The sequence below is a fragment of the Tenrec ecaudatus genome, chromosome 3, assembly GCF_050624435.1.
Source record: "Tenrec ecaudatus isolate mTenEca1 chromosome 3, mTenEca1.hap1, whole genome shotgun sequence".
Lineage (NCBI taxonomy): Eukaryota > Metazoa > Chordata > Mammalia > Afrosoricida > Tenrecidae > Tenrec > Tenrec ecaudatus.
The window spans coordinates 114,836,989-114,855,542 of NC_134532.1; the positions used below are offsets into that span (position 1 = coordinate 114,836,989).

Consider the following 18,554-nt stretch of genomic DNA (forward strand, 5'->3'; position numbering starts at 1 on the left):
TTTTAGATTTAGGCCTTTCATCCATCTTGAGTTCATTTTTGTCCCCATATAGAGTGAGGTAGGGTCCTGTTTCATTCTTCTGCAAATGTAAATCTAGTTTTGCCATCATTTAATGTCTTTCACTTGTCAAAAATAAGCTGCCTGTAGCTGGATGAATTTACTTCTGCGTTTCCAATTCTACTCGACTGGTTGATGTATTTGCTGTTAAACCAGCACGCTGTTTTGATCACTGTGGCTGTGTAACAGATTCTGAGGTCACAAGTGAGAACTCCCCTACCTTGTTCTTTTGTAGTGCTTTGTTCATCCCGAGTTCTTTTCTTTCAGTGTTCCCATTCCTTTAAAGAATGATCTCTGCAACTGAATTGGCATTGTATTAAATTTACAGGTCCCTCTGGGTAGTCTTCTCCTTTTATGCTGTCTTCTTATCTATAAACATATTCTTCCATTTATGTAGCTCTTTTGGTTTCCTGTAGTCATGATTTGTAGTTTTCATTGCGGTCTCTTGTTTTCTGGTTTACTCCCGAGTACCACATTTTTGGGGTGACTACTGTAAATGGTATTGTCATGTTTTCTAGTTTTCCCCATTTATTGCGATACCTGAAATTCTAATGTACTTTAAATTTCAAAGGAGCTCTGATGGCTGAGCGGTTTACCTGTTGGACTGCGATCTGCATGGTTGGTAATTTGAAACTAAAGGTTGGGCTTTCAACTCCCGCAGTTTTCAGTCTTGGAAACCCACAGGGAGGTTGCTATGAGTCAGAATTAACTTGATGGCAATAAGAATAGTAGTAGTTGGATAGTAAAAATAATCCCCAATACTATCAAAACATTAGGTAAAAAGTCTGCCAAAAATGTCTATGCCATTTTGAAGCAGAGTGGACATTTGTAATACAGTTAGAGATGATACCGTATATACTCGTATATAAGCTGAGTTTTTCAGCACATTTTTAATGTACTTTTGTGGTAAAATTAGGTGCCTCAGCTGAGATTTGGTTCAGCTTATAATTGAGTATATAGGGTACTAAGATTCCAAGGGCTTGAAATTTCATGTATCACATATTGATACATAAGAAATTAAATGTGAATTTAGTTCATGTCATCTAAATGTACAAGGAAAAAAACTTGCTAACCAACACCTCACCCCAAAAGAATTGTGACAAGCATCTAAATTATTTTTAAAAGGTTATGCTCTTCCAAATCACTTTAAAACAATACATGCAAGTTAAGAAAAATATAACCAAGTCTAGAAGAAAAATACCCAGAATAAGTCATACACATTAATTTTTATTATTATTAAAACTTTCTTCTGTAATGTCTGTAATTGAAGTGTTTCACTTTATTTGATTCCACTGTTGCTCATAGATTGAGCCCTACACACTCCTTTTCCCTTCACCTCAAAGGGGACCCCCTTATATGTAGCTACACACTCAGCATTTGTGTAAAGATCAGGCTGGATTTGTTCCCAAATTTTCTTCTTAGGATTTAGCTCCTTGTCAGGCTCTCCTGTTGCAAGAAAGAAAAAAAAATGTTTTTTTCATATTGCTAATACACAAACATATTTTTTAATTTTCGAAGGAGGTTTCTAGTGAATAATCAGGCAAGAATTTCCAAGTTTTTTACCTTATCAACATTTAAACATTTATTTTATTTCTATGTCAGCAATTCGTGGTCTCAAATAGTAAAACAAAGTGAAATAATTACTAACATTCCCCTAACAAAGTTAGGGACATTCTCCTAACACACACCCCTTCTAATCCATCCTTGCAGGTAGCATAGCCTAATAATTTGTTTCCAGTAATAGGTATGTATTAGTACAGAATTGGTATGTATTAGTACATACAAAAAGTTGTGCATTAAATAAGAGAGCCTAGCGTCATGTGCTACACCTTTATGCCCATCAGAAGCAGCTTATGCATTACTGCTCTGGTAATTAAAAGATTTCAAATAACACCAAAAAATGGCTTACATGTTGGTTACCTAGCTGAATATGATAACTACTTATGTTTTCTCACATGGCTACTCACCGTTAAGAAGAAAAGCAAGGGGTGGCAAGTAAAAACCAATACCAATTGCAGGCAATTAACACAATCACCCTGATGCAATTCATGCAAAACTCCCAATTCTAATTTTAAATGTAAAGAAAAAACTGGGGTTCAGAAGATTAAGTTGCTCAAAGTCAAAGGTACTCAGAAATGGAGCTAGGATTTGGCACATAAAGCCATACTCTGCTACTACTGCAATGTGTCTCCCAATAACGATGTTTTAGAAAAGAACCAAACCCCCCCCCCCATGTGGATTCCACCCTCTCAATTTATAATACACATACCCTGTTAGATACATTATAAAAGTAGTAAAATATCTGATTTTGGCCCAAAGATACTACTACTATACAATCACCTATTTAATAAGGGAGAACTGGATAATGAAGTTAAGTATAAAGCAAGCTCAAGGGATGGTCAACACTTGGAATGAAGTGTTCATGAAACAATAAAGAAAAATAATATATCTCAAGTTTTAAATCAAAATCATGGAACAATAAAGAAAAACAATACCTCAAGTTTTAAATCAAAATCATTTTTAATAAATCCTTATGAAATCATTAGGTTTGAAATGAAAATCATTTAACTGAGTTATAGAAAGAATATTACTAGAGTATAATTCAGTAAATAAATGAGGAGAGGTTCAAAAAGTTACTGGAAAAATGGAAATAAGCAATAGAATTTTTCCACAAACGTTTTGAAGCATCCTTTAAATAGAATAAACCTTCCAGATCAGTGGTTCTCAACCTTCCTAATGCCGCGACCCTTTAATACAGTAACACGTAAAGAGGTCATTGTAGATATCAATAAAATTTCTTAAAACGAAAATTGCAGAACCTCTGAAACTCTAAGCATGTCCCAATCATCATTTGGAAATCATGGTGTAAGACAATTATTCACGTAGAAGTTATTTTATGCTAACTCATTCTAAATAAATCATAATTGGAATATGCAATAGCTTAGAGAAAACAAAGTCCAGGAAAGTCCAAGTTTCAAAAGGGATCTTTTTTTTAGCATATAAGGCCTATAAAACAATTATTATAAACTCCAGAGGTCTAAACATTCATAGGTCTGAATCAAGAACCAGAAACTTCACTGTTTTAGGCCTTTTGCACGAAATGCTTATGAATCACCAACTTCCCTGATATCTGGCAGAGCCATAATTAACCAAGTATTAACTCAGATACATTGTTTTACTAAGTGAATCTTAGAACTATATAATAGCTATTACAGTTTAAAAAAATTGCTATGGTTGACAACGCTGTAAAGTCAAGGTTTATTAATTTTACACGATACTTCTTTGCAGATATTGTTTTAACAATTGAAGGTGTGGGGCAATTGTATAATGAGCGAGTCCACTGGTGTTGGTTTTTCATCTTCAAGCTCACTCCATGTCTTTGTTAAACTCTGGTAATTGTTATATTTCAAACTTTTTATAATGCTATTTCAGCACACTTAGGAGACTGCATAAATTCTCTAGCAATGCTCTCAAGTCGATTCTGACTCCCGGCAACCCTGTGATACTGGGTAGAGCAGCCCGTTTGCGTTTCTGACACTGCCTACCTTTACAGGAGAGGAAATTGGGGTAGCTGGTGGGTTTGAACTACCAGCCTTCTTGCTAGAAGCCCAATTTCTAACCCACTACACCACCAGGACTGTACCAACATCGTTGCAGTAGTCTGGAACTGACCGTGCAATGTCTCCAAAGCACGCCTCCATGGACTCAAGTAATGTCAAAATCTGACGATCTCAGAGATAACGAGAGATGACATTCTCTTTATTCTCAAATCACAGTGAACCATCCAACAGAGTAGACCTGTCCCACAGGCCTTCCCAAGTTGAAATATATGGACGCGTGTTGCCAGGGGCTTTCCCCCTCGAAGTGGCTGAAGAATTCAAACTGCCGTCATTTTGGGTAGCCGCCAAGACCTTAACCAATAACAACACACAGTATTCCCCAATACAGGGGGTTCATTTTTCCCCTTAGTATTTTACTAGTGTGTCTCTATTTATTCACTGATGAACTGATTATGAGCCAACACTAAGCCAAGCGTTGTTGAGGGATAAGTAAGGCAGTATTGCCTTCAGGGTGGCAGTTCACGCTTGCACAGGCTTACTGTCGCTTTCTTCAGGGGAGGTCTGCAAACAAGTTATCTCGGTAATCCACCATTTCCATCCCACCAGGGCACTCTGACCCTCTGGACAGCAGGTAAAACACTGCCGCCGACCCCGCGTCCTCAAGACCGCTGTCGCTGCCACTGCGCAGTCCGGCTTGCTGAAAGCCTCTTCTTTTCCCTGCTCTTCCAATTTAGCCAGCACAATGTCCTTCTCCATGGACTGATCTCTCCCAACAGCATGTCCAAAGTCCACACAGGTTTGCCTGCCTTCCTTCTAAGGAGCATTCTGGCTGTACTTGCTCGGCATTGTAGAAAGCTGAAAACTGTAATGAGGACCCTATCTACCTTCATATTTTTGTTCCCCAAACTCAAAGAACCTTTCAAGGGAACAATGTGCATCCCTCAAAAATTCAAAACTGATGCTTTAATGTGGTGTGTCTCGAAGAACCCAGAGTTCTTCGAGGAAGGTTAGAGAGATGAGAACGTCACTCCAGAAGTGCATAACCTAGATGGAATGTTTGCCAAGAAACGATAGCTTTCATGTGCACACCTAGGTTGCTGCAGCCATCTCCATAACCACAAAAACATGGGTACGACCCAAGAGCGTAATTACAGGAGTGGATACACAAATTCTGGTACATTCATCATCTGGAATATTATGCATCAATATAAAACATGACTCAAACACTGTAATGGACACTAGGGAATACTATGTTTAGCAAAGTTAAAGAGAATATATTTACTGACACCACTGCTAAAAGGAAAAACAAATAAAAAGAAAAGTGGTTTATACACCAAAAGATAAGTTTTTGAGGACTACCAGGAGGCTAAGGACAGACAGATGGGCAGGGACAGGGGTGGGATAGGAGATCACAGAAGGAGGGCAGAAAGCCGGAAGGGGAAATAAGTAAAGGAGAACCACATTTATAGTGTGTGTGTGTTTGTGGGAGGGCAACACATGATATCACGACTGATTTCACTTGTTGAGATGGGATATACAACTACCCAGATGTGCTTCTTTAAAAATAAAGCAACAATAAAAAACGAGAGTGAAGGCCCGCGGCCTTAAAAATCCTCCCGATGCTCTACCCCTTGGATCTAAATAATGGTTTGAGCGGCTAAAAGGAGGAAAAGTAAAACTGAAGTGGACTTGCTGGTCTTTAGTGACATACAAGTTCATTTCAAACATATGCAAAATGAATGGAAAAAAAAGCAGCAGCTTTACCATCTAATAGTTTTGTTTCAAAAAGGTTTGGAGATGCAGTGGGGACATGTATGAGTTCCCGCAGTTTTGGTTTCACTAGTGGGGCTGGAGGAGAATCCCCATCCCCATCAGTCCAAGGCAGATTCCTTTAAGGCAGGGGTCTGGCATGCCATTCATTTCCACCTTCTTTGCCTATTCCGACACCACCTGCTCCTCGCACTGCACCTCACTTTTCTGCTGGGTTTGATGATCCATTGCAATGGCCATACAGAATGTATATGATGATCGCAATTATGGAGATATTAGGGACGTTAACATTCAGGGTCAGAAATGTTGACGGCACAGTTCTTTAGTTAGCAGTGCCTACTCCTCAACAGCACAGGCACTCCTGGGCCTCAGTCCCTCGGTCATGCAGCCCCTCGTCTTCAGCCCGGCTCAGGCAAGTGTTACAAGACTCCTTTCACTGCCATCCATTCAATTTTGACTCATAGCAACCCTGTATGGCAGGGTAGAACTGCCCCTGAGATTTTCTGAGCCTGTGTCACTTAAAAGAAAAATCATTTTATTGGGGCTTGTACAATTCTTGTCACAATCCATACATACATCCATTGTGTCAAGCACTTATGTACATTTGTTGCCATCATCATTCTCAAAACATTTGCCTTCTACTTGATCCCTTAATATCAGCTGCTCATTTTCCCCTCCTTCACCACTGCCCTGTACCTCATGAACCCTTCATATTTCTTAATTATTATTTTGTCATATGTTACAATGGCCGACATCTCCCCCCGCCCTCTTCTCTGCTGTCCATGCCCCAGGGAGGAGGCTATACGTAGGTTTTTGTAATCAGTTCCCCCATTCTACCCCACATTCCCTCTACCCTCCAGGCATCGCCACTCTCATCACTGGTTCTGGACGAGTCATCTGTCCTGGATTCCTGTGTTTCCAGTTGCTATCTGTATCAATATACATCCTCTGGTCTAGCCAGATTTGTAAGGTAGAATTGGGATCATGATGGGGGGGGGGGGAGGAGAGGCATTTAAGAACTAGAGGAAAGTTATATCTTTCATCGTTGCTACCCTGCACCCTGACTGGCTCATCTCCTCCCCACAACCCTTCAGTAAGGGAGTGTCTGATTGGCTACTGATGGGCTTTGAGGCTCCACTCTGCACTCACCCACATTTACAATGATATGATTTTTTGTTCCTTGATGCTTGATACATGATTCCTTTGACAGTTTGTGGTCACACACGCTGGCGTGTTTCTTCCATGTGGGCTTTGTTGCTTCTGAACTAGATGGCCACTTGATTATCTTCAAGCCTTTAAGACCCCAGACGTTATATCTTTTGATAGTCAGGCACCATCAGTTTTCTTCACCACATTTGCTATGCACACGTTTGTCTTCATTGATTGTATCAGGAAGGTGGGCACCCACTGGTATGGTTTTTAGGTCTTTGATGTCTGATAACTAGTCCCTACTACACCTCGTGGTCAGACAGGCTGGTGTGCTTCTTCCATGTGGGCTTTGATGCTTCTAAGCTAGATGGCCGCTTGTTTATCTTCAAGCCTTTAAGACCCCAGATGCTATATCTTTTGTTAGCCAGGCACTGTGAGCTTTCTTCACCACATTTGCTATGCCCACATTTTTCTTCAGCAATCGTGTAGGGAAGGTATGCATTCTGGAATGCCAATCTAATAGAACGTGTTCTTGCACTGAGTAAGTGCTTGAGTGGAGGCCCAATGTCCATCTGCTGCCTTAATACTAAACCTATAAATATATGCAAATAGATCTGTTTCCCCACACTTATATAAATATATTTATATATGTACATTCCAGTCTTTAGACCTCTGTAAATACCCTTTGTCACCTAGTTCTTTCCTCTATTTCCTTTAACTTTCCTCTTGTCCTACTATCATGCTCAGCCTTCATTTGGGTTTCAGTAATTTCTCTCAGTTACCATGCCCCTGCTGAATCCCTACCAGGCCTCTCACACCCTCTTTGCCACTCATTTTGGATCACTTGTTGCTCCCTTCTCGCTGGGTTGGTCAGCACCACCTCCTTACACCCTCCTCCCCCTCTCCTGTGTCCCCCCGGAACCATTGGTCCCGTTGTTTTCTCTTCCAGACTATTCACCCAGTCTATCTAATAATATGCACCAAAAATCAAGCCATAGGAAGACAGGCGATGAGTGAGAACACAGCAATGACAACAAAAAAGGATAATTACCCATAGAAGAATAAATTAATTAAAAGAAAAAAATTTTAAAAAGAAAAACCTGTAAATAGATCAAGGTCTGATTTTTGATCTCTAGGCATGTCCTTCGGTCATGTCCAATGGGGTACCATGCTCTGGCCCCAGAGTCTGTCCTTTGTACTCCCTCGGGGCTCCCTGCTCTCCCGCGGGGTTGCTCTGCTGTGCACTTTTAGAGGTTTGTCTCGGTGTCACAGGGTCAGTCTGGGCCAGTCCCAACCCTGAGTCTCCAGTGTTGTCCCCCTTAGGGCCCTGGGCCATCAAGGGATGGCGTGTCTCATAGTGGGATCAGCCACATTGTCCACTCTGTCCATTGGCTGTTCAGAGCGGGGATATTGTCCTCCAGGCCTGATGGGCCAGAATGTGCTTCACTCTCTCTTCCTCTCCCTTCATTTGCTCCCATTCGCTCTGATCAAACATGCCCCTCTCCCCTAGCTACAGCTTCAGTGCCATCCTCTCAAGTAAATTCTTCTGCGGGGAGGGCAAGTTGTCCACATAGCTGGTATGGGGGCCGAGGCCCCAGGTCCCTCCAGTGGCTCCCCACTCCTTGCCTGCACACTGCATTTGTCTGGCACTGGCTTTATATCTGGTCCCTCTTTCCCTGTGGAGACACAAACAATACCCTCCCCTTGGGTGGATCAGTGCCCTATTCCTCCATTACATATTTTTTTTCTTTCCCCTTTCCTCTCTCCACTCCCTTTTTAGTTGAGCCTGTACCTTTTTATGGGAGTTAGAAAGCCTTGTCTTCTCCTGTGGAGTGACTGGTGGTTTCAAACTGCTGACTTTGTCATTTGTAGCACAGCATAATACTTCACCATTAACCTCCCACTGCAGGCCCTAGGCTCTAGCTCCATGGGTAAGCAGACTGTCTCCCTCAGGTAGGGACCTAACTCCTCTTCTGCTAGTAAGCCTCCTTCCCCAAGGCCCTGGGCTTTACTGGCGTCATGGGTCAGAAAGCCTGCTCCATCATCTAGCGCGCGGGCCGCTGCTGTTGCCACTTCTCCCTGTTCTTCCGTGATCTCTAGTGTCTCAATGCTTTCCTAGATGGAAGAGATTTCAGGGTCCAGTAACAGGGTTCACACCTAGATCTTCTTTCTGGATTAGCACTGTATACAACCCATTCACATGGTCCGCCCAGTCATTTGGTACGAGTTACAAAGACTATGGAAGGCAGGGACCATCAAGCAATCTCATCTCACCACAGGACTTTCCGTCTTACCCTTCTTGCGATGAACGCAAAAAGTAAGAAAAACCTTTGGCTACATTTCAGGGTAAACAAAACAAAAATAAACTCACTGCCATCGAGTCAATGCTGACTCATAGCGGCCCCTTGAAGGTTTGTAAGAGTGTAGAAAGACCAGTCGTTCTCTCACAGAGCTGCTGCTGGTTTTACATTGCCAACCATGCAGATTGCAGGCCAAAAAGTAAGTACTACACCACCCGGGCTCCTCTATCAAACATACGTTCTATCTTATAGTGGCAAGTGCTTTGGAAGAAATAAAGGGAAAAAAGGTGCCATTTAATAAGATCTGAAGAGACTGGGGGAGTATGGCAGGTAGTGACGTGTGGGGAAGCCAGTACTTCAATCATATCGAGCAAGCAATAGACATGAAACAAATATGGTTATTGCGGTAACAGGAGGCCAGATCCTGTAGGCTCCCACGCCCATGTAAAGGCTCTGGGTGAAATGCAAAGCTTGTGAAGGGCTTTGAGCGCAGGAGAATATAATCTGAAGCGTACATTCAAAGCACCAGTGGCCAGATGCCGGGGAACCAGCATGAAGAAGCGCCAAGGCAAGGGCAGAGATCAGCTGAGGTGCTTTTCCACCTTTCAGTATGTGGATGTCAGTGCCTGGGCCCGGGGGGGGGGGGGGGTGTGGACAGGATGAGAATTATTCCACAAACGTTCAGCAGGGAGAGTACACAGGAATATCAGAAGAAGAAGATGTAGTGTGAGAAAAAATAGAGTTAAAAGTGACTCACATGCATGAGAAAACTAGGCGATTAAAATGAAAGATAAACGTGTTCATCTTATACATTTGACCTGTGGTGGTGGCAAAGGATCCCAACATGCCCGGGACTGCCAGCAGAACGGAAGGATCCCAGCATGCCCGGGACTGCCAGCAGAACGGACACGGCGGTTCTAAAAGGAATACAGCCAGAATTCTCCTCACAGAGAGGAAATACGCCCTGGACTGCCAGCAGAACGGACACGGCGGTTCTAAAAGGAATACAGCCAGAATTCTCCTCACAGAGAGGAAATACGCCCTGGACTGCCAGCAGAACGGACACGGCAGTTTTAAAGGGAATACAACCAGAATTCTCCTCAGAGAGGATAGCAAGATTTGCTCTCATTTTACCTTGGACACACTATCAGGAAAGACCAAGGTCTAGAAAACGTGATGATGGTGGGTAAAGTAGAAAACCCAAACCCCACTGCTGGCTCAGGATCTCCAAAACTTTAAAAATCTTTACAGGTGCAGTCAACCTCATGTTCTCCGGCGGAGTGGCTCATGAGTTTCAACCACTGACCTGTGGTTAGCAGCTCAATATGTAAGCCAGTAGAGGGTCAAGGAAAACGATGCGAATCCTCGATGAGACGGACTGACACAAGAGTCAAAACAATGTTCTCCAACACAGTAATGCGCATGGAAATGGTAAAGCATCCGGTACTGCTATGTTAAGTTATGAAGATAACAAGTCTTGCTATACAATCATAGAAAGCTTTAACAATGAAAACAGGAAGCCACTGTTTCCCTGTTTACCTTCCATCTAGGCCTATGCTCTTTGGAAGGCTCTGTTTTCATCCCTATAATCCTGAGGAATTCTGTTTTGTTCAATATATACCACCTCCAAACAGTAGTTTCAGGATACTTAAGGGAACCAGAGTATGTTGCTTTGAAATATTTTCTAAGTTTGAGGAGTCAAAGACGGGGCATGATGAGGGCTTGGAAATCAATGGGGTAACGTTTCCCCAAAGTAGTTTTGTTCAGCAGTCCTGCTACCCTTGGGAACATGAGCAAGTATCTGATGGCAGGTCTACTCTGCTCTGTGAGAGAACCGAGAGTCAACAACAACGTGTGACATTATCACCTAAAGCCATCCATCAGGTTTCTCTGAGAGATTATTTAGACTGGGATTTCACCCGAATCCAATGAACAAAAAACAGGTTCTTAAGAAGACATGCCTTTATGGTTCCCTGGTGACTAAGGGGTTCACAACATACACATGCATTCAGTCATGGCCAAGCGAAAACATTCCATTTTTAGATTAGTCTACTTTTGATTGTGAGAGGAGTAGGTAAATTTTAAAGAATTAACCCAGGCTTTCATATGATTTTTGTTTAATGGTAAAAAAATATTTTATTAGGAAATTGAAACAAGTTAAAAATGTTTTTATAACTTTTAAGTGGAGGAGAGTCTTTTATGGAGAAGGTAAAATACTTTGTCTATGTGATAAAACAGGTTTTTAAAAAATAGAAGTACATTTATTTACCTTCATCTTTTCTATCTAATTAATCCAGTGTTAAACTGTTTCATGTTGTAATACTGGCTAAATATACTAAAAAGCAAACACATTATCACTAAGTCAATTCTGCCTCATAGCAAACCTATGGACACAGTTGAACTGCCCCATAAAAGTTTCCAAGGCTGCAAATTTTCTGGAAGGAGCTCTGGTAACAGTGATTAAAGAGTCAACTGCTACCCAAAAGATAAAGGACTGCAAACCACTAGCTGCTCTGAAATAAAAAGATGTACCACTATGCTTCTCAGAAATTACAGGCCAGGACATCTATGGAGCAGCTCTACTCAGCACTACAACAAATTTCAAAAGGTCCATGCAAAGTTTTCATAAATTTTTAAATTCAATTTCCCACAAAATTTTCTGAAAGCCTCTCATATAAGCTTATAGGGTTGTTAAGAATCAGAATCAACCTGAACAATGGGATAGTCTTAAAAGTAGATTGCTGTATCTGGGAGTGGCTGGTGGATTTGAACTTTAAAATCTTTATACACTTATTTTATTATTAATTGGGAGTTAATACACACATCTTATCATTCCACAGTTCAATAACATGAAGCAATTGTACAATTGCCATCACAATCAGTCTTCAAACATTCCTTTGCTTCCTGGACATCATCTCCCATTTACTCCCACATCCTACCCCGCCAAAGCCTTATTCGACGTACTACTCCCTTCAGGCTCATTAACCGTGGGTTTTACACAATGACAAACAGAAAGACATGTAACACACCTCAAAAGGGTGACCCTCAATGACCTAACACCTCTCAGATACATCCTAAATGAACAAACCAAACCCAAACACAACAAACAAAACAAAAACACAGAAAATGTTGAAAACCGATCAGGTCCAGCGTGCATCAGTCAACTGACAAAGTTTTTTAACTGTTCAAGTCAGGTTTATCCCTTTGATCTTTTATATACTCATCTCTCCAATGGATTCTTATTTGGTAACCACTTTTTTCCTATACCTGAATTATGGGTAGGGGAGATCACCGCAGGCTTATTTCCTATAGAGTCCCCAAAAATATATCTTGAGCTCCCATGTCAGCCTTCTGCAATTCGGATTCTCACAATTTAGGTTCTGATACTAATCCCTCCTTTAGCTATATGATTTACAATCCTTCAGTGACTGACGATAGCGGGGCTTCCTCTGTGTGGACCTAGCTGACATCTCACTTTGATGGCTACTTGCTTGGAGACAAGTCTTTAAGACCCCAGACACTGTCTGATAGCTAGGCACCATCTAATTTCCTCGCTAAATTCTGCTATAGCACCCATTATCTTCTGCTGTTCTCTTCCTGAGAATTAATTATTCTTAAGTTGGAGCTAGGATTTAGTGGGCGCCCCAAACCCATTCCTGGATCTATGTTTTTGTTTTGCTTGTTTTTTATCTGTTAATTTATAGTTGAGAATCTTATTGATCATCCCCCTGGGGCATATGAACCCTAATCTTCTGATTAGCAACCGCATGCTTAAGCAGTATGCAAACTCAAAGGATATTTTTAAAAACCTGCCTATGCAAGCTCACCATACTTGTCTTTTAATTACAAGGCAATTATTTACATAAATATGCCTCCAAATCAGTTCTGACACTTGATTCTACTTTTAACTCTTATTTTTGCTTTCCACATTATTCTAGTCAAAGAAAACATTTCTTAAATAAAAGTAGTCTTCTAATTTCTGTTTCTCCTCTTATGCAGTCCTCCCCACTTTTAGGAAGTATTTACTCTACATCTGTCAGGCATCCTTTCCTTTCGTCTTCAAAGACCTATTTTAAAAAGTGTTCTCACGCATTAGCCTCATCTGTCTGAGGAGCATTCCTACTGGAGAAAGAGCGTGGACTGAAGCTTCCCTTTAGGCTACTAGAGTAAATGTGACTTTCAACTTAAACGTTTTTCTCCTTGTACTAAAATCGGTTTAAAGCACAGGAACAGTGGAGACCAGCGCGACTTTCCCCTGGGAATGAACTTTTCATCTCCGTGTCTTTCTGTGTTGCCTTCTGAGATTATCTGCAGCTTAAACGGAAATGCTCAAGTTACTTCTGGGCCACAGAATCTCTCAGATAGTTTGTCATGTGTGCATCTGTGGATAGGAAGGTGCTTTGATGCATACGCTCAGTAAGTGACATCTGAAACTAACCTTACTAAACATTCATAGTGATTCACACATGAGATGTATTTCAACCCTATTATAAGCACGGCTTTGGGACAATGATTCTCATACAATGTAAGATAATGACTAATAAATACTCACCAGGAAAAGTATCAAAAGTAATTCTGTCTCCAGGAACAGACCCTTTAGGAGGAGCCAAGATTTCCACTTTCTCCGGGGAGCTCGCACACATCACCATTGCTTGCGACACCACTCCCCTCATCTTTGCAGGTTTCAGATTACAGAGTAAAATCACCATCCGATTTTGCATCTGAGTGAAACATCAATGGGCAATTATAAATATTTAAATATCTAACATCTAGAATGCATTAAAGTAAATCTGAGTTAAACAACAATTGTTTGAATCTTTTGTAAATTTATTTTGTATGTCTAAAGTATCTTATTTTTGTTTTGATGTTTTAAACATGAGAACAAACATTTCCTAAGCTGCCAATACACTATAGTTTAAAAGGCATAGTTGTGGTGGTGTGAAATTTCTTACTATGGCTCATGTCTCCATGGCTCCAAATGATTAGGTAGAACTACGTAAATAGGCTCTCTGTGGCACCAAAAATTGAGGGACTGGTTTTAGTTGCCACTCCCTTGGCCATAAAGATGAGCTGTCCTGCGAGCGAAATCCCAGGATCGTTAGAAGTGGAACACATGTGAAATATGCCTGAAACAGCGGAGACCCACAAGACCAGAAGTACCGGAGGAGGCAGCATGGAGATCGTGGGACAGAACAGAGGTGCAGCACCAAGCCTATGACACTGTGAGGCAGTGACAAGTGGGCTGGCTCCTGGTTACAGAGGCGCAGGCCAGGGGGAACCATCTGCTGAGAGGCTGATAACGGGAGAGAGACTTGACCAATCACTGAGGAGAGGTATTGTTGTGGAGCAATAATTGTATCTTTACCATTTACTGATCCCAATGAATGGTAACTGGTTAACTTCCTAATAAACCTCCAGAATTGTGAATTTTATCCAGTACTGTGTAGCCCCTTTAAGGAATTATCAAACCCACCAAAGAAGTAGTGTGGTAGGAGGAATGGTTAGTATTAGAATAGGTAAAGAACGGGAGATGAAGGCATGCCTAACCTCTGTCCCATGGGAACAGGGAAGCCAGCGGAAGTCAGGTACAGCCTCTGCACCATTGATTCAACAGGTATCTGAATTATTTACTGAAAAAGTAAGTGAAACATTACCAAGTATAACAGACGTGGTTTTGAATTGTAGTTGCTATTTACTAGCAATGGCAATGCATAGTTAGTTATACAGTCAGTCTCTTTCCCGGTTCATCAAGCTTTCTATTTAGAGGTTTTGAAAAGATTATGTAACAGTGTGAGGCAAAAAAGGCCTGATATGTGGCAGGCAGGGGACTGGTTTTACTACCATGACAATGTACTCGCACACACAGCCATCTCAGTGCACCAGTTTTTGGAAAAAAACCAGCATGCTTCCCTTGGCCCTTGTTTCCGCGAATGAAGAAGAACATGGAAGGACAGAGATCTGCCAACACAGAAGAGGTGAAGAAAAAAATGGAGGTGCTGCTGTCAGCCATCCACACAGATGCGTTTGAAAAATGTTTCCATGAATGGACTCACAGATTTGACAAATGTATTAAGTGTAATGGAGAGTACTGTGAAGGTGATAAGGTTGTTTTATAAAAAAGTTTAAACAGATATCTTTAAAAATATCCAGTTTGAGTCCTTGTATATGTCATTTCCCACTAAAAGCAAAACCACAGCGTTTACGTAACAACCGAGAAAAGAATACATTTTTCCTTTTTAGGTCCCAATTATTCTGCTTCAGAACTCTTGGTCAATTTTTGTTACTAATTGTAGCAGGGAGCCATCCAGCTTTCTGGTCTCATGGTAAGGGAAGCAGCTGCTGATGGAGACAAAATGAGCCGCATCTTCTCCATCTTCCTCCCATTTCTCTCTTTCTTCCTCTGCTGCTCCAGGAGGACAGACACCTAGTGCTGTTGTTAGAATGGCCACCTGTCAGTACGTAAGGGCCAAGGACCACACAACAAGCTGGGAGGCAGAAATAAAGCCAGGACCCTGAACCCCCACCCAAGGCACTAGATTCCACAGAAGTTTTAGTTTGGTTTCCCGTCAGTCTGCCATCCGAGTGTTGCTCATTCAGGTTTTCACCGCTCCTTGACAGCAGTTGTGTGCAGAATACCTGTTCAAGGGGAACGTGATTCACCAGGCCACTGACAACTGTTCTCGGTACGGATTCTCCCACATCGACTTCTTCGACATACAAAGAATCTGCATCAGGATGCTTTTTGGCAGTGGTGATACAACCAATCCGAAGATCCAGGCGGGAAACATCGACTGGCTTTGAATCAGCACTTGCTGGTTCTGACTGCTGCTGCTTTTTCTCTTTCTTCTCACCTACAAATATATTTGCATATAAGTAAGCATCAGAAATACACCAACAACATAGGTGTACAAATGGTCAAGCACTGGACCACTAGTCAAAGGGTTCAAACACACAGAGGTACCATGGGGACAGGCCTGGTGATCTTCTTCCAAACATCTCTGAAATCCCCATGGAGCTGTTCCACTCTGCACACGCAGTGCCAGGGACTGTAATCCACTTGAGTGCAAGTAAAAACAACAAAGCTACAAAAACCTGTGGGATTTATATTTAAGATGTTGGAAAATAGTTTGCCTCTGACCTTCATTTAAGTAACCGAAGCAGAGGAAAGTACTATCTAAATCATAACAACTAAAATTATTTCTTACCTACTTTCCACTGAATAACCGTTTACTTCTAGTGAAAAACAGAGAACTCAACTGGCAAATTATGATGAATGGGCCAACTCCAGCCTGTTCCCTATTTCTGTACATAAGGTTTTGCTCTAACACAATCAGGCTTTTTAGTTTACACACTGCCTATGGTGGTTACTACAGGATAGCACAGGTGAACAATTGTTACAATGAACACTAATATATTTACAAAACAACCCTTTACAGAAAAAAAATGCATTTAACAGAGCTCTAGAAAAGCCTTTAAAATCTTGTGCTGTGATTCTTCAGGGGGTGAAACATCTATTATTTATGGAGAAAAGCATTATCAATAGCCAATTAAGGAATAAAAAAGAATATAATTCCATTGATTAAATGTTTCTCTACATAGTTATATAAACACACACACATACACACACACACACACACACACACACACACACACACATATACAATGAATTTGTCTATATCTCAGATTCCCCAAGGAAAAAATCAATAAGTAGAAATGTCAGATTTGTCCACATCATCTATTTGAAAGAAGAATATTTTATTTCATTTTTAATATTTTAAATTTATTAAGAATAGAATTTTGAGTGAGAGGTTGCCTTCCTCCAGAATCTTTCTATAGGTACAATCAAGCTGACGCAGCACTTCGTGATGACAATGGTTTTGCTTCTCTAGAGAGCCTGTGGCTGAAGGCAGTGATGCTCTGAGGAGGATCTGAGGCTGTGAAGCTCTGTGGGAGCCGATGTTCCCATCTCTCTCCTGTGGACCACCTGGTGGATCTGAACCACCAACTTGTGGTTAAGAGTCCAACACTTACCCAATGGCACCGGCAAAGATCTCTATAAAATTTATATGAAGGAGTTGACTCCTTCATACTGAGCACATAAAGCAAGCACTTTCCCCCATCACCAAGTGCCATGAAATCACTTCCAACTTATAGCAACCACAAAGTGTCAGAGTTGAAATGCGCCCCATTGAGTTGTCACGGTTTCCATGTTGTGGGAAGGAGACCTAGGAGCACACTGGTCCAGCCCTCGGCAACTAACAGGAAGGGGGTGGCTTCAACCCACCCCGTGCTCGGCGGGAAGACCTGGAGATCTGCTCATGCAAAGATTACAGCTGGGAAGCCCTGTCGGCAGTTCTGCTTTGTCACATGGGTTTGTGTGAGTCAAAAATCAATTCAAAAGCACCCCAGAGCAACGATCTAATAGAAGTAAATTGTAAGGTCTTCCTTTCGTCATGGTAGTAGGTAGCATGTGAGCTAACAAATCTTCAATCATAGCCAAAAACAAACTGTTTACACCAACCAGGAATCGTACCCAGCCTATAGAAAATATTCAATACATGAAATTATAAATTCAGTATTAATAAGAGGTAAGAAGTCATATTAACATGGAAAGCGAGTTTGTTAAAACTGTAAGAATATCTATAAAAGATTATAGTCCTTATGTGTATTTCCTAATATTTCTTTAATTCCCAAGCAATCCCTTAAACAGCCATGTAACACTTTGCTTTGCCGTATTTGATTAGAAACACAAAAATGAGAACCAAATGATAGATTATATACAATTTCCAAGTAACAGCTTATGAAAACAATATACTATTCTGTCAAAAATGGGATCATATTTTCTGGGGTATATGCTTTGAGTTGAACTTGGGTCAGGGTACCTCCAAATATATACAGTCTGCAGCAGCTCTCTGCTAAGGCGAAGACATGTCCTAATGTATGCAGCCTGCAACAGGTCTATACAGTAAATCTACCTAAGTATACACCAAATTCACATCTTCGGAAAAAAGTTGTGAAGCATAATTAGCAAAACTCAGCAAAGTTTATTTAAATTGATGTTAGAATCTTTATATATAGGACATCCATTCAACCTACATATACCTTAAGAATGATCATTCAGAAATTTCTTGTCCTGCTGGTATTTGAAAATCAAATAAAATGAAATAAATCCCCCTTTTGCCTTCTCTTTCAGTCTCAGACTCCTTGGTATGGTCAACCCTTGAAGTTACTCAGTAAAACATTAGATCAAAATAATCAAACAATCATAGTGTCTTCACAATTGTCCTGTTTCTACATTCAGCTATAAGACTTAACAATTCTACCCTGTTGAGGACTCTTTCCCATAAGCCACTAAAGAAAATTCTGGGTCTACAATCCCAAGTAAGAAAATTTGAAGGATTTGTTCCTGAAATCACTACAATGAATGATGTGCTACTTCTAATTCTCGTTAAAACTTTCCCCCATAAAAATATAACTACAGTGATCAAGGGGTCCTATTTAGTCATGAGTTGTATAGCAAATGAAATTTAGATTTAAATCCTGTCTCTGCTACTTCTTCAGGAGCTATCTTGGACGAATTCCTAAAATCCATTAACACTCAGATTCCTTATTTGTAACATAAGCACAATCACCGATATTCAATGACCTGCTGTGAAATTAAATGTAGGAAGTCTGTAATTAATGCCAGACCCAAATCAGAAACTCAACTACATAGTTT

General features: G+C 41.0%; 1 protein-coding gene across 2 annotated transcripts in view; it reads right to left on the minus strand.

Moving 5' to 3' along the window:
• Positions 1-1,264: 1,264 nt before the first annotated feature.
• Positions 1,265-18,554, minus strand: part of AIMP1 (aminoacyl tRNA synthetase complex interacting multifunctional protein 1) — a 29,320-nt gene continuing 12,030 nt past the window's right edge. For both annotated transcript variants that reach the window (XM_075543959.1, XM_075543958.1), the window contains 3 exons: positions 15,473-15,687; positions 13,389-13,557; positions 1,265-1,503 (listed from right to left, as the gene is read on the minus strand). In XM_075543959.1, the coding sequence (XP_075400074.1) occupies positions 1,337-1,503; positions 13,389-13,557; positions 15,473-15,687 (551 nt within the window). In that variant the 3' untranslated portion in view covers positions 1,265-1,336. The remainder of the gene's footprint in view (positions 1,504-13,388; positions 13,558-15,472; positions 15,688-18,554) is intronic.